Here is a 17,527-nt window from a genome sequence, read left to right as displayed (position 1 = left end):
GGGGTGGCGGAGGAGTGAGGGAAGGCAGAGAGGTGGGAGGGCTACCAAAGGTACGATCGAAGAGAAGGGTCTTGAAGGAGGCAAGGGAGGAAGTGAGGCGAAGGGACCGTGGAATGCAGTTCCAGAGTGTGGGGGCAGAGAGGCTGAACGCCCGGCCAACAATAATAATAATAATAATCCTTGCATTTGATATAGCGCTTTTCATGTCGGGAGGACGTCCCAAAGCGCTTCACAGAACACACTGTAAAGTGAATTGACTGTGGCGAACGCGGCAGCCAATTGCGCACAGCAATGTCCCACAAACATTCGTAGATTGAAAATGACCAATTTATTATTGTTTTTGATTTTGGAGGGATTATCATTAGGCGTGTGGAGTAAGGAAACTTGCCCAAGGTTTCGCCCTGACTGGAATTGAACTCAGGTCTCTCACTTGCAAAGCGAGTGTTCTGACCACTGAGCTACAGGACTCCACCGATGGTAGGGCGGGAGACATGTAGCAGACCAGAGCACACTGACGGAGGGAGAGGCCAAATGTTTAATCCCACATTGAAATTATGAAAACAAATATTGATCATTTTCTTTACTGATACACAGAAAGCAGAAGCAACAATTCTGTGACATAGCCTACCATTACAATCTCTGTCTGTATGTATGATTTATTGAACTATGTTCCACAAACCTATCGGAGCATTACCACCAAGAAGAAGCCAATGGTTTTGACATTCCAACTTCTCAGGATGTGAGTGGGTTGGTGACAGTAAGTAATAATAATAATCCTTGCATTTGATATAGCGCTTTTCACGTCTTCTCGACGTCTCAAAGCGCTTCACAAAATAGATTGTAAAGTGAATTGACCGCATATTTGTGGGCGAAACGCGGCAGTCAATTGCGCACAGCAGTGTCCCACAAACAGTCGTGGATTGAAAATGACCAATTTATTACTGTTTTGTTTTTGGAGGGATTATTATTAGGCGTGTGGAGTAAGGAAACTTGCCCAAGATTTCACCCTTGTGAAAGGAAGTGAGCAAAGAGGGCGGGACAGGGTCAAAAGTGTGGAGGGAGGGATGAGGGAGCGAGGGGTGTGGATGGGGTGGTGGTAGAGGGGTTAGAGGAAGCAGAGCCAATCCCCTCAACTTTGGGCTCAAGGAAATCCATCATCTCCTCGTATTTGGTGTTGGAGGAGATGGCAGAGGCATGGGAGGGTGGATGGAGGATTTGGTTAACAGTAGAAAGAAGAGTCTGGAGTTGTCTTTTGTTTCCAAGATGATTTTGGAATAAAAGGATGACTTAGCTGAAGCGATGGCAGAGCGGTAGATCCTGGTGCAGTCCTGCAGGATCTGATGTTGAACTGCCAATCTGGATTTGCGCCAGGTGCTTTGGCGTAGCACACCTGAGATTTGAAGGAGTGGAGGTGGCTGATGTACCAGGGTGACTTGTGCGAGTAGGAGGTGGTGCGGGAGATAATGGGGCAAGGGTATCGAGGATGTCCATGAGGAAGTTATTTAGAAGGGTGACCGAGGAGGGTACATCATTGCAGGAGGAGGGCCAGAGGGGAAGGAGTTTAGATGCCTCCAGGGCAGGAGAAGGCACGGAGGGGGATTTTTCTCCAGGCACAATAGGAAATGCATGTGAGATGGATGGCAGGGAGGGGGAATGGAGGAATTAAGGGAGATGAAATAGTGATCTGTAGGACTGAGGGGAGGAAGGGGAAGCGGGGTGACTTGAGCAAATACTAAAACATTAACTGGAGTCAAACAGCTGCTCAAAGCATTGGGTTAAACGAAGGTCAACTTGCAAGTCAGATTTATTTTCCATGGTTTAATATGTGAAACACAAAGTCTGCTGTAAGTAACACTGCAGCAGTTAATTCATATATTAAACAGCAATTAATTGGCCTGTAATATTTAGCAGGACAGACTGTCAAAGCACAATATCTCTCACTTACAGCTAGGGGTTTAATTCAGATGGTAAACAACAACAGTTTAGATTTATATAGTACCTTTCACTGTGGAAGGATAGGGTATATGAAGGCCAAAGTTTCCTGACTGGTCACGGCAGCCGGGTCACAGAGGTCAGACGGGGTGGGCCCAAGGAGGCATTTGAAAGTGTGGATGAGAACTATCAATTCAATCTGGTGAGGGATTGAGAGATAAGGAACCAGTGGAGCCAAACCAAGATACGGGTGCTGGTCTGGTGCAGAGGATATGGGCTGCAAAGTTCTGGATGGTCTGCAGGTTGTGTGTGTGGCGGGGGTGGGGGGGGAAGCTGGAAGACCAGCAAGCAGGGCATTAGAGCAGCTGAGCCTAAAGGTGATGAGCTTGATACGGTCTGAGGAGAGATAGTGGTGGAGCTGGGCGATATTGCGGAGATGAGGGACTGCTGAGAAAATGAGTGGCAAGGTTTGAAGTACAACTGAGTAAATTGTAGGAAAAAACCATGGATGAACAAATTACTGTGTTTTTGATCAAAAAAAAATCAAAAAAGGTGAACTAATCGTCCCTCAAGTGTTGAAATCTGGATTTGATATAGTATTATTGGAGAAAGAAAGTGTGGTAAAATGGGTGTCCTTTCAATAATGTTATTTTTGGCATTTAGCATACATTTTTTTTCTCATGTTGGAATTTAATAATTCCTCCCAACATGAAAGGCACTATATAAATGTAATTTTGTTGTTGTTAATAAGAATCTTTGCATAACGCAAGTGGTTTTCGCGTCTGGATGATGTCTCAAAGCGCTTTGATGTCTCAAAGGATATACTGTAAAGGGCAGTGACTGTGTATTTTGTGGGCAAACACAGCAGTTAATTTGTGCATAGCAATGTCTCGCATGAAGTGAGTGACTAATATTATATGGGGGAATGTTGGTTAGGGCACTGAGAGAAATTTCCCTCTCTTTTTGAATAGTGTTATATAGTATATCAAGTATTCTGCATGGATTCTCGATTCACAAGTGTGCCTTTAAAGATTGTATATTCAGTGGTCATGGTATATTACGGTTACATTAAAGAGCTGCTGTGGATAAAATGGGACCCTTTATCTTACTCAAACCACAGATTAAGAATACTAAATGCATTCCCCCACCATTAGCTGAATCTCTACTGATCATTTATTTAAAACAAACTTACTCATCAGCACTTTGTAAACAACTTCAGGCTTAAGTACTTATTTTGGGGGGTTTAAATTATAAATGGTTTAGTTCAATTTGAACATTTCACAAGAGGACGAGTGCATTTAATGGGGACACCGAGTTTTAAAACACTCAGCGAAAGAAGATGAAACAAAAAAGTAATTAGTTGGAGATGTCTCGGAGAATAAACACATCCATCCAACATGTATCCCCTCTCCTGCCAACCGTCTTTCCCTCCTCTTTCTGGATTCTTCCCACTTGGCTCCTGTTAACTCTAAAAGCCAAAGCCTAAAGGGAACAACAGTCCTAGCTGGATAAGATAGTGGGAAGATGTATTTACATTTTACTGGAATGCTGACAAAAAGTCCAGCAGCACAAATATTGTTATTAAAAATAATCCTTGCATTTGATATACTGTAGCACCTTTTATGTCAAGAGGAAGTCTTAAAGAGCCTCATATGATTTACCATAAAGTGCACTGACTACACTTTAATAATAATCCTTGCATTTGATATAGCGCCTTATTACATCTTCGAGACATCTCAAAGCGCTTCACAGAATATATTGTAAGGTAAATTGACTATATTTTGTGAGCGAAATTTAGTAGGTGCAGGACAGGACAGTTAAATACACTGAGATAAATATATAAATGAGCAGGGTAGAAAATAAAAGTCTGTATTTCTATCTATTATAAGGGCAGATAGGCTTTTGATTTGGAAATGAACAACAACAACCAAATTACATTTGTATAGCGCCTTTCATGTCGGGAGTACATCCAAGGCCCTGGACAGACAGAGTTATGGACCCGAGCTGAAGGTCTCGGTGGGGGAGGGCGGGGGGGGGGGGGGGCAAGCAGGGAGATCGAAAGCTCGGTCGAAGAGGAGAGTCTTGAAGTAGGTCTTGAAGGTGGCGAGGAAAGAGGCAAGACGGAGGGACTGCAGGATGGAGTTCCAGAGGATGAGTGCAGAGTGGCAGAAGGCCTGCCCGCCGATAGTGGGGCGAGCAAGGCATATGAACAGTCCCACATTATAAACTGGTACAACTCCACTCCAAACAAACATAGGACAGTCACATCACTTTACAATATATTCTATGCAGCACTTGCTGCATAGGAGTCTCAACGACGTGATTAGCGCTATATCAAATGCAAGGATTATTATTATTATTATTAGGCATAAAGCTCCAAATGTCACAGTACCTCCAATATCCCACTTACGTTAGCTATACTTAACAGAAAAGTACTGATAGAAAGTGAGCATTCCCATTAATAGTTTCAGAATGCGGCCAGACAAGTTCCTGAAAATTAAAGGGACTTTGGGTAATCAGATGAGATAGCCGGGTCTTGTGGGAAGTTGTCTTTGGGATCAAATAGACCGATGGTCTCTTCCTGCCCCTGACAGTCACGAGCATCGTTTCTCCCAAGTTTGTAATCTACAATAATCACTGGATTTTCAGGCTTTTTTTTAACAAAACACTACATCATCATCATCTCTAATTCTCTATATTTTAGACTTTGTTAACATAATCTTTCTTATGATACAATGATGACTTTGAAATCATCTACTTATTTACATGTAAATGTGTAAAGGAGGAAAGAGAATTAGGCCAGAAGCAAAAAGCAGTAAAATACAAGCCAAAATACTGTGGATTAAAATAAATATGCCGTCTCATTATCATATTTAATGTAATTGGCTCACGTTATAACCCGGTGATTTAGGTCCATAAATTCCAACCTCCATTATAACAGATCACATTATAAAGTACCTCAGCACTTCTGGGTAGCAGATCCCCACTGACATCATTAAACTCTCGAGTGTTTCGAGCGGTTGCTAAGGCACCGCCAGATGTCAGGAGAACCTTCCTTCCTGCACATTATCTCAGGAAGCCAGCGAGTCTGTGCTGGAAGCTGAAAGTGTACTCCACATTTAGTATATGATATATATATATGTATGATATATATGGGACATTGCTGTGCACAGATCGATTGCGGTGTTCGCCTACAAAATACATAGTCATTACACTTAAAGTAAAAACCTCTGCAGCACTTTAAAACATATTGATGATGTGATAAGGTGCTATATCAAATGCAAGGATAATTATTATATGAGGGTCTACTGAGCTTGTTTCTCCCAAAACATCTGGACAAACAACTTCCTGCAATTTTGTACTGTTGATTACTAAACAGAATAGCAAGAAATGCACAAAACCTATGGAGTATTCGCTAATTGATAACATTCTTTGAATTATTTTGTCATGGTAAGCCCTTTATATGGTTGTTGAAATCCTTTAGTGCTTCAATAACAAGTGGGAAGAAGCAATTACAAGAAAATAATTTCATCGAGACAGGTCAGACAACATCATGTAATTCTTCCTTTCCACTAACTTTATGAAAAGAATTTATATAGTACAATATTTTGAATGATGTATTGAACCGTTTCATTGTAGAATGCTTTATTTTGATGGAATAGTTTTAGCTGACATTGAAGGCAATCTCTGATGGACAAAGTTGTGACATTACCAATGCAAGATTATTGACAAATTAACCATGCATTTTAGGGTTACCTTGATGTGCATTCTATAATAATATACTGAGAGGTACTATTCACAAACCAATGATGCCTGAATTTTAAGACAATCAAAATTAAATGAGCATTTTATACAACATATGCCAGTGATCGTCTTATTTAGCTGCGCTTAAAAAGATTGCTGTAGTAAAACAGACAATAGCTATCATGTCTAAACAAAATGCTAATACAGTATTTATTTTACCAGATAAAACTGGTAGTCGTCTTCCAGCTATCATGTCTTGTATAATCCTTCTAATTCAAATTTACCTCCAATTAACATGAATTAGCTGCTCTCATCATTTTTGTTCATAGGACACTCCTGGAGCAGATGAGCTGCCACTTTACCTATACAACTTCCACTTCATTTCTAATCAGTTATATTTTTGAGAAGTTTATTTTCCCTACTTTTTGTGTTACTCCAAAACATCGCCAGACTACGGCACTACCTCACGCTGCTGAAACTCTGGTCCACGCCTTTATCACCTCAAGACTGGACTATGGGAACTCTCTCCTCGCCGGCCTTCCCGGCACCTCCCTCCACAAGCTGCAGGTCATTCAGAACTCTGCAGCTCGTGTACTGTCCAGCACCAGGACCACATCACTCCCACCCTCGCTCGCCTCCACTGGCTCCCCATCCCCCAGAGGATGGAATTCAAGATCCTCATCCTCACCTACAAGGTCATTCACGGCCTTGCTCCCTCCTACCTCTCTGACCTACTATTCCCCTACCTACCTGCCCGTACCCTCCGTTCCTCTGGCTCCGGTCTGCTCCACATCCCCCGCCCCAACCGCCCTACCATCGGTGGCCGGGCCTTCAGCCTCTCAGCCCCTAGGCTCTGGAACTCCATCCCCCAGTGCCTACGCTTTGCTTCCTCCCTTTCCTCCTTCAAGACCGGTCTCAAGACCTTTCTCTTTGACCGTGCCTTCAGCTCTCCTCTCGACTCTCTACCCCCTCCTCGCCCCCTCCCTTCCCTCCCCTCACCCTTACCATTTCCCCCCCAATGCTCGGGTCCTGACCCAACTGTACAGCGCCTTGGGACGTCCTCCCGACGTGAAAGGCGCTCAATAAATGGAATCTTGTTGTTGTTGAATCTTGTTGTTATACAAATGTTGTTGTGATTGATATAGTCCCCTTTTCACTTTGGTCAACAGAAGCTGTGGAAAGTTGTAAAGCAAATGTGCAGTCTCGAACATTTATAATAGCATTAAAATAGGATTATTCCAAATTGTAGTTAAGACACAAGGTTGCTTTTTTCTTCACTCTTACCAGAGGAGTACGATGTATGCTGGCCAAGTACTGCAGGAGCCCCTTGGTATGATAAATTGTTGGGTGAATTTCCGGATTAGGGTTTAGCCATTGCCGGTTCAGATCCTCTCCACTTAAAGAACAGCGATGACTTCAGAACAGAAAACAAAACACAGAATAAGAAATTGAAGCCCATTGCATTCTATTGCATTGCATTCTATGAACTATGTTCTATTAATTACAATGTGCAAACCACATGTAAATGCAGTTCATAGAATCATAGAGCACAGAAGGAGGCCATTCGGCCCATTGTGCCTGCTCTTTGAAAAGAGCTATCCAAATCAATCCCTCTCCCCCACTCTCTCCCCATAGTCCTGCAAACTTGTCCCCTCCAAATAATTATCTACTTCTCTCTTAAAAGTTGTTATTGAATCGTCTTCCACCACCCTTTCAGGCAATGCATTCCAGATCCGAACAACTCAATATATTATGTGCTACGTGTAAATCATAACATCTTGCATTTATATATGGCCCTCGTCTTGGAGGGCTTAAAAGTGGCACAGCCAGAGGCAGGGAGGAGGTAACCATCATGTACAAAAACGTGTCCAAAGAAAATTAAAGGTACACTTCTGGAAACACCAATGAATTGGATTGGTAGTTTATTATTTTATAACTTTTCCGTTGGCTAATTCCCTCTGTGCACATTTGTTTACACACAGTTTACACATAATATATAATAAGCCCGCATTTAGATGGTTTACACAAGGTGTATAACATCCTCCACAGTCCGTGTATTAATTATTTCTTTTATAATAAAATTAATACAATAATACATTTGATACAGTGCCTTATAAAGTCAAAATATCTTCAAAGAACTTCAAACAGATTTTTGTAAAGTGTATTGATTGTGCAACTGTAGGCAAAGGTGGCAGCCAATTTACGCATAAGTGTCCCACATATTTTGTGTTGAATACTTGTACCAGAAAACTATCATATTCATAACCAGATTTTCATCCATACACTATTTTTTAAAGAAGGTGCAGCACTAACATTACATGTTTTTAATCAGAATCGTTTCCATTGTTCTTTCCAAAGAAAGTAAATCCTAACAATCTTGTCTATGGCCACCTGTTTTCAGTCGTTTTTTCTAATTATGAAAGTACTGTCAAAGTTTCATTTCAATCATGATCCTATTAATCTTCTTCTGCTCATGAAACCTAGCTCAATTTCTTGAATTTATAGTTATAATAACTTAACCTCCACCCCAGACATGGAATTATGTTATCTTTAGATAGAGTACCCAAATCCACGCATAATATTCTAAAAATGGGCTTGCCAATGATATTTCTTCAGGAGTTAGAATAACTTATTTGACTTCACTTTTAGTCGAGGGCCTTTGCATTCCAGGATATGCATTGGTACGATTTCACATATTATATCTTCACTCACAGAAACTTATTATAAATCACAAAAAGGTAAACTATTTAGAAAATACATTTAAAATACATTGTGATATGTTGTCAAAAAAACTACCTTTTTACTTTACCTTTTTAAAAACAAATTAAATTATTTAGATTTAATGAAAATTGTGAAGTTTATTATACAAGTACACAGCATTTCTTTATCTTTAAAATGGACTTCTTCAGAAAACCCCAAACCAGTGGTTTCTCAAGGATTCTAGGCAAGAGTGATCAAAATATGTGGCAGTTTAACTATGCAATAGGCAGTCTCAGTTAACAAGGAGACAAATATGATCCTGAAAGCTAAATTTACACATTGAAATTTGCTAGTTTAAAGAAACGAATCATCAGATTGCTCAATTGAACTACAGATTTCATATCAACCAAGCGTTGGTAATAGAGCAACATGAGCTAGAGTTACGCTGCTGGTTAGACATCTTAATTTCTGGAGGCAACTTTTATGCAAAGCCCAGGCACTCGAAGTCCAGTTAATATTCTAATGTCACTGATGAGCTGGTGAGATTCATTTCCTTATCAACATTAAACGTAAAGCAACAATATTATGCGTGGATTTGGGTACCCTACCTAAAAATAACATAGTTCCATGTCTGGGGTGGAGGTTAAGTTATTATAACTATAAATTTTTGTAGGATTAGGATTTTTGTAAAAGGTTCATAAAGTTTGCTTTACAGTGCTGCTGTTATGCTGTAAATGGTGTGAAGCCAAAACCTCGAGACTGATTTATTCCAAGTGGACTGCCACTGCTTTCTTTTTAAACTTTGAATTGGGTCCCTTAAAAGTCAATATACTGGTCTGTAAAGATGGTGCTCATTCAATACAAAGATTACATTAAAAATAGCAACTCTATAGTATAAGTGGATTAAGAAATACTACTACCCTGCCTTAATAAAGAACTGCAATTTAAACACACTATCATTGTTAACATCACAAATACCAGATTGCATTGTGAAAGACTGTTTAATATCATGATCTGAATATTTCGCTTCAACTGGTCGAATCCCAAGAGATTCTTTGATCTTTCAATGCAGACATCTGGCAATCTAAAAATCAAACAATCTTTTGTAATCCAATCAGTGATAGCACTATAAAGAATGGTAGGTATATCAAATGAGAGCCAAGTTCAGTGACAGCACAAACTTCCATTTGAAAAATCTCTAGTGCCAGGGCTTTTATCAAGATCTTAAAATTTACTTGTGTGAGTTGCAAATGTAAGTGTATTTGTAGACGGGGGAAAAGGGCTCAGGAAAAAGTGGTCTGCTGAAAGTATTGTGTTATTGAACTGTATAATTGAAACACTCAAAGTGTGACTAAGTTATTTAATCTGCTGCTACTCCAACTACGTATTAGCTGCAAAATATCATTATGAAATGGTTGATTTCATTTGATTTATTCATTGGTTAGATTTTAGGTTTAAATCTTGAAGTAGTAAATAATCTCCCATTTTTAGCAGTCAAACCCAATGTGGTAGATACATGGAGACACATATACATTGAACTATGATAAGAGGATGGTATGAAAGCAAAATGACCAAATAATAACCCTTGCATCTGATATAGTGCCTTATCACATTGTTGAGACGTCTCAACAGAATATTCTGTAAAGTGAATTGACTGTATACTTTTGTGGGCGAAACTTGGCAGCCGATTGTGCACAGTAGTGTCCCACAAACAGTCTTGTATTGAGTGACCAATTTATTATTATTTATGTATTTGTTTTGGGGGGGGGGGGGGGAGAGAACGGATTATTACCCCCAGAAAGCAATCCGCCAATTGACTAACAACCAGGTTCCTAGTTACTGCTAGTTAACAGAGGAGTAAGGAAGGTTGCCTAAGGTTTCACCCCACACTGGAATCGAACCGAGGTCCTCTCGCGTGTTAGTACTCTAACCAATACGCTATAGGACTCCACACCCGGAAGTTGACCATTTTGGCTTCCAATATGATGGAGCTAGCATGTGTATTTTGGAATTTTGGTAAAATAAAGGTTGGAGCCCAAATCCCAATTAAGCTATAAGAAAACCCTTATTATAACAATACGCTTTATAACAGAGTTCTATTATACCTTGTAAAACTTTTGTATTTATAAAACTATTGCAAAGTAACATAATGTGGTATAAAGAGACTCACCTTCCATTAATAACACCATCTGGGTTTAGCATGGGGATAATTTTGAAAATGTAAGAGTCCCGTAAGCTTTGAGCTGCCAAGCTGTTGCTCATTAAAAACTCTAGGGTGCCCTTCATCACCCAACTGGAGTTGCTCTCTCCAGGGTGCACACGAGACGAAAGGAAAATGTAAGGCCGGTTTCCTGCAGAAGATTGTTTTAAAAAGGAATTAAGTACTTGAGTACACATACCTGCATTCTTTCACTGTGATTTACAGAGAAATGCACTAAATTCTAATTAATAATAATCATTACATTTGATATAGTATCCTTCACGACAGGAGGACATATCAAAGTTATTAGAAGTTTCTGCCCTTACAACACAATTTAAACATTTCTTGCATTTCTAAAATGCAATCTTTTACATGGTAAATACAAGGATTATTATTGTACAATATCAGTTTATTCATAAATGAGCTGTTTTTCTTAAAGGTATTAAGGCAGATTTTTTGAGGTTTAATTTCATATTAGAGCATTAAATAATAATAATCCTTGCATTTGATATAGCGCCTTATCACATCTTCGAGATGTCTCAAAGCGACACTGTAAAGTGAATTGACTGCATGCTTTGTGGGCATAATTAAATTATTAAAGCATAAATAGGATAAAAGCAAACAGAAAGGTTTACGAGATGGAGTACCTAAGTTATTTAACTTATTTTCTAAATTTGTTACGTCTAAAATGTCAGATGGTCTGTGATTCTATGCATTCCTATGTAATTATCTAATTTCAGGAGCAGCTTCATTATAAGGAACATTTTTCCCTAAAATTGCTAATAGACCTATCAAAATTGTTCTCCTGGCTCATCTTAAACAGCAAAATGATGTCTAACGTGTAAATGCATGTGCATCAAACATCATAAGTAAATCATGTGCAACTGTACAAAGAAAATTGCAGGTCCTCTCAACTATGTAAATAATCAATGAAAAGCATTAGTTATTACAATAATTCATAAATCCTTTTTGTTGATTATTCAAGGGCATCTTTAATTTCCTCAGTGCACACATTTACACATGGAGTCTATTACACATACATTTGCAAAACTCGCATAATAATCCTAATTAGTATATTTTTCCAAACTTTTAGCCCCCCCATCCCCCACGCAAAAAAACAAAGCAATTCAAATACCACTTGAGCAAACACAAATCACTTTTCATTTTTCTCAACGTATCTATTTGTTGCTAGAAAAAAAATACAAATCTGCAGGTTACTTCTGCAAAAGATCCAGAAATGAGGGTTTCTTTTGCATAAATAATTTTTGAAACCTGCCTACCCTAACAATATTCTATGCTGAGTAATTTATAGAGAGGTCAAAGAGATAATAATAATAATAAGATGGGTCTTAAGGCAGGGTTTTAAAGATGTAGAGATAGAGATGAAGTGGAGGCATTAGAGGATTGGAGTTCCAGAGAGAGGGGACACAATGACTGAACGATTCACCCACTGCTGTGGGGGAGGGGGTTGAAGAGAGAGGATAGGAAATCGGGTGGGTGGGGTGGTGAGAGGGACGTATATCCTCGTAGTACAGAACCTGTACACTGTGACAGAGCGAGTTCCACAGTATTTCTAGGCCCTGAGGGGAGGCAAACACAGGTTGCACTTCTACTACTGGACGGACAGACACAGATTAAGAACAACAAATCATCCTCTGACTGGGCAAAGGGGCAAGGAAGAAAAATAGAGGGTGGAAATCTAAACAAGGGATCAAATTGAAAACTTTTGAAACTGTTTACATTCAGAATTCTCAACTCGGCATGGTTTGAAAATAATCTGAGAATGTTTCAGGTTTCTATAAGCAGCCAACATATACAAGGTCTTAATCAGTGCACAAACCCACCTATGTATTGCTCGATTACAGAATTAAATAATACAATTATATGATGGGTTATGTCCAAAATACATTTACAATTATAATGAATAAAACATCTTGATTACTCACTGAACTGACAAATGTGTTCCCAGTGCTTAGACTCTGGCATGGAAGTGATGGTCAGTACTGGGCAAGGATTACCTCCTAACGTTTCACACAGTGAATCTTCTTGTAAATAGATCTGCTGAGGATCATGTAACGCTTGCAGCTTTTGAATGTGCATCTGTGTAAACAAAAACAAATGTTTAAATATTTTGTCATTACGGTGTGGGGAAACTCAGGAATGATGACCTATAGTGTAAGAAACCTAGAATAATCTCTTTACAATAAGTTTTTACTCTGCATTTTCCACCTTTATTAGAGACTGTGCTTATCCAGGTATGTAATGACAGCACCGTCATTCAAACACGTTCTCTGGCACAAAGAAGTCCCTGTTGTTGGGTGTGGCCAGATATCAGTAAAACTGGGGAATCTCTCATTAGAGATAGCTTTTTTTAAAAAAAATCATTTTCCAAATCAATATACAAATATCAAAAACACTGACCAAATTTGGGGAGAGAGGCTCAGAAACTAGAATCCTATACTGTCAGTAGCTAAGAGGTATTAATTACATAGTGAAACAGTACGAGAGTCATCAATATACTAAAAAACAAGCAATACAAACACACAACTTGAATTAGAAAGAGAGCTATTGAGAGATGGGAATTGGCTACAGGCCTCAGGACAATCAAGAATCCCCACAGAATCTGCTGGATCCAAGGAGAGATCAATGAAAGAGAAGAAATCCAAAGATACTACACATTCCAAGAGGGTGTAGGAAATCAACTTTGAGGACGTGCAAGGGCAACAGTCCAAAGGCTCCAGACCAGTCAGCAGAGAACATTAATTATCCGAGAGTGCAAACAACACAGTTCCATTTTATAACCATATTTTCCTTTTCGCCAAGTGGATAGTTTGAATAGAAAACATTTTTCCCTCTCCCGCCAAATTGGTTTTGCATTTCTGTACATGCAGGCTTGAAATTCCAGCATGATGGAGAGGTTTAAAGTTTTAATTTGGGAAAACACTAATGGTGTATAAAACAGGTAACCGCATTCTGAAGGATGTGATTATTTTGCCCATTGTTCTACTTCTGATTAATGATTGAAAGGTAAATTAGATTTAAACCACATTGTACACACATTACCTGTAAGGTAGAGTAGGTATATGGGTAGTGGTAAGCAAAATAACACACATCATCCTTGTGAGAAAAATTCACTGTATATGTCAGAGTGTAATAAGACTTCCCTTTCTGACCCCCAGCTGCCATTGAACTTCTAGAAAAATGATTCCTATGGAAGAAAAGTAAAATTTTGTTAGAATTCACCCACAATTCACAGTACCAAACTTGGGGTGAGCACTTCACTCGCGCAATTTGAGATGTGCATAGAAGGGGATTTTTTCCCCGATTAACCAGGCCACCAAAAGGAAGACAATACTTAATTCCTAGTAGAGCAGTATTCCAAATGCTGTTTGGACTAAATCAGATCTGTACATGGTTACATTTCAGACAAAAACAACTCGCATTATTTAATGCCACACATGTGAGATAATGCCATGAACTGCTTAATAATTTATATGCAATATATTTCACATCAATGTTTTTCCACAGCTAGTTGCTAAATACACTTAATCGCCAGCTAAATTTGGAGATTATTTTTAACCACAAATCACCAAAAGCTTAGTCCTGGATCTCACCTTAGGGATGCAGAAAACCTTTTACGTTTAGGAACGTCTACATGCTTCATTTTAACCTGAATAGTGGCTTTGCTTGAAGAGAGACAAAAAAGACTAAAGAGCCCTCATCTCAAAGGAGATAAACAAAGTAACCTCAGAATGATAGTTTGACATGCCAAGGCAGTAGAATAAAGGCTAAGATTCAAAACAATAATAATAATAATACGTATTTGCATAGTACTTTTAAAGTTCAGATATGTGATGGATAATTTTAGGACAAACATACGGAAAATGTTAAGATTGGTTTTCTCGAAGGCTGTGATCAAGTGGGCCCTCACTATGTAGATAGCAGGTACCAGAAACTTCCTGCAAGTTTCTTGGTGAGCTGCACAGCTCAGCATGGAATGTGTGAGAACATCATCACTGTCCTGCTGTCCACAGAAATGCATCTGCCTCCATAGTGGTCAACACCAGACCAGTGTAGGCCAGAGCTTTTTCTCCCTCCCTGCAGCCGCTTTCCCTAGGCTTGGAGCTTTGAGGTGAATCAATACCACGTGCAGAAATATCTCAATAAATTAACTAGCTTTTAACTTCCCCCCGTTCCCTGTATAGCTGCTGTTCATCAAATATCAAAAGGCACTTTTCCCACAATACAATTTATTTTTTTAAAAAGTCTAAAGGTGATTTATAGAGATGAGCCCTGTATTTTAAATCAATATTCTACATTTTTATGTTTAAGCTTTGGTAACAAATTATTGTTCACAACATGCAATACCTATTTTAATAATTTACAATATCACAATTTGCCCCCTAGTGTTAAGTAACAATAGCTTCAATTTCAAAGTCTTGTGCATTACAGCTTCCGAGTCCAGTTTGCGCAAGGAATTTAATCTGAATTTTCACAGCCTACCTTTAATTGCTCCAGTTATATTTACATTTGTGAAATTAACAACAAAAATCACCATATAATTGTTTTCCTATTGGTATATTATCTTCATCCAATATTCTTCTATCTACCCATCGCTCTTTACGTGCATTCTATAACACTATTGTTCATTACTCTCCAACTGTGAAACTCATTCAAGCTCCCCAACTGTTACAAGTTTAGTCCAAGATTTCCTTTGGCATTGTGTACATTAAATAGTTTCCTCGTTTCTTAGAATTGGGTTGCAACAGACCACAAAGTACAATTTTTCTAAAAAAAATCCATGTAAATAGCAGTTATTTTGTGAAAAGGTCCCAAAAACAGGTGAATGATAATTTATTTAGATAATTGGTTCGGGTGCTTGGAGAAATTCAGAAATGAAAGTCAAGAGAGTACAGTGCTCTGAACTCCACGATCTGAGTCTTCATACAGTTATGGTCAGAACAAGGAGCAAAAGATTTGATAATTCGGAGACATAAAGTAGCCTTTGTATGAAATCTATCCCTGACATCCATCTTAAAGTCAGTGTTGAACATAATTCTTCGTTGGAGAGACAGCAGTCTCAGATTTACAGAACTATTTATATAATTATAAAAAGTATAAAATAATCCAGGAAGGATCACAAAGAAAAGTACCATTCCACACACCGCTGAAATGGCTCAGTCCTCTCACCTCTTGTGCCGTTCAATAATATCTTACAATTATACAGTGCTTTTCGGTAAGTCTGAAAGCACATTACAGAGATTAAACAGAAATGAAGTGAATGTTATGTAAGACCATATGGTTGTTAATTTGCAAAAGCAATATGCTACAATGAGTTGCCAATTAATTTGAAATGGCAAGGGGGGAACTCCATTTCACAGACCCTTCCCCTTGCACCCTCCCTTGCCTCCTTCAAAACCCTCCTCTTCGACCGTGCCTTTGGTCACCCGAAGTACACATACTTACTTGTAGTAACAGATATCTGTTCCTGTGCGAATCCACTGTGGGCTGCCATTCAAGGCTGCCTGAACAGAGTACATTAATGGATGCATACCTTTAAAACAAAAATAATAATTACTAACAACACTAGAATCCAGTTGAGTAAAATACCAAACATAACGGGCAAGTTTCAGTGCCAGCAAATTACCAAGACTTTATAGCTATGAGGTTTAATCTCTAGTTTCTCTACCACGTTTGTCTACAAAATACAGGCACCATACTTTACAGAAAATCCTGTGAAGCACTTTGAGACATCATCCTGATGTGAGAAGTACTTAAAAAAAAGTGAAAAATGAAAAAAATAAAATAAATTCGATATTCAATCCACAGTTGTTTGTGGGACACTGCTGTGTGCAATTGGCTGCTGAATTTCGCCAACAAAATATGCAGTCAATTCAATTCACGAAAATATACAGTCAAGTCAATTCAGTATATTGTGTGAAGCACTTTGAGACGTTTCGAAGACATGATAAGGCACTATATCAAATTATTCCTATATCAAATATAAATTTAATTACATTGCTAGTTATATTTAGACATGGCTTGTGATGTGAGAGCAACAATAAAAAGCGACAACCTGGCTGATTTGGTAGCACTCTTGCCTCTTAGTCAGAGATTCTGGGTTCAAGCCCCATGTCATGACTTGGGTCTCATATAGTCTAAGATGACACTCAAATGGATTTTTGAAGGTGCCATGCTTTGGATGAGACGTTAAACCGAGGTGCTGTCTGCCTGTTCAGGTGGATTTTAAAGATCCCATGGCATATTTCAAAAAGAAAGTTTCTCCCAATGTCCTAGTTGATTCTACGTTTATTGTAAAACAAATACAAACAAGTCTTAAAGTGAATTCGTAACAGCAATTTTTTAAATAATTTGTTGTTTTGTTCCAAAATAGCCAACATGCATAAACACTAATTAGAAATAGAAAGATTTATATATTTGTTCATCAGTGTAATTATAATAATAATCCTTACATTTGGTATAGGACATTATTAAGTCATGTTATCGTGTCGAGAATATCTCAAAGCATCTCAAAGGTTCTGTAAAGTGTAATGACTTGACTGTATTTGTGGGTGAACAAAGCAACCGATTTGTCTCACAAACATCTAAGAAGTCAATTTTATCTGGAAAATTGTTGGTCAGGACACTGGTCAGAAACTACCTTCTCTTTTTGAATAATGAACAGGCAGATGGGACCTCAACTTAACATCTTATCCTACCTGAAGCAATGCACTGCAATGGAGTGTCACCTAGACTATAAACAGAAGGTCTTGATGTGGAGATCAAACCCACAACCTTTCTGACACAGCTGAGCCAGACTGACACCCAAATGGATTGTCTGCTTATTACCTACAACATACTACAACAGTAAAATAGATTTTAAAAAAAGCTGTTTCAAGTCATGGAAAGTGAGTAGGTGCTATGAGTTGTAAAATAAATTTCACTCAAACG

The 17,527-nt window shown here is 38.7% G+C and overlaps 1 protein-coding gene across 4 annotated transcripts in view; it reads right to left on the bottom strand.

The window, feature by feature from the left end:
* agtpbp1 (ATP/GTP binding carboxypeptidase 1) overlaps positions 1–17,527 on the bottom strand; it is a 130,471-nt gene that overhangs the window by 23,635 nt on the left and 89,309 nt on the right. For all 4 annotated transcript variants that reach the window (XM_007908036.2, XM_007908035.2, XM_042333395.1 and 1 more), the window contains 5 exons: positions 16,043–16,130; positions 13,640–13,784; positions 12,523–12,676; positions 10,547–10,727; positions 6,961–7,090 (listed from right to left, as the gene is read on the bottom strand). In XM_007908036.2, coding sequence (XP_007906227.1) covers positions 6,961–7,090; positions 10,547–10,727; positions 12,523–12,676; positions 13,640–13,784; positions 16,043–16,130 — 698 coding nt within the window. The remainder of the gene's footprint in view (positions 1–6,960; positions 7,091–10,546; positions 10,728–12,522; positions 12,677–13,639; positions 13,785–16,042; positions 16,131–17,527) is intronic.

The sequence above is a fragment of the Callorhinchus milii genome, unplaced genomic scaffold (genome assembly GCF_018977255.1).
Source record: "Callorhinchus milii isolate IMCB2004 unplaced genomic scaffold, IMCB_Cmil_1.0 Scaffold1, whole genome shotgun sequence".
In the NCBI taxonomy this organism is placed as follows: domain Eukaryota; kingdom Metazoa; phylum Chordata; class Chondrichthyes; order Chimaeriformes; family Callorhinchidae; genus Callorhinchus; species Callorhinchus milii.
The sequence above is the reverse complement of the archived record's forward strand: the minus strand, read 5'-3'. Positions and strand labels throughout refer to the sequence as shown.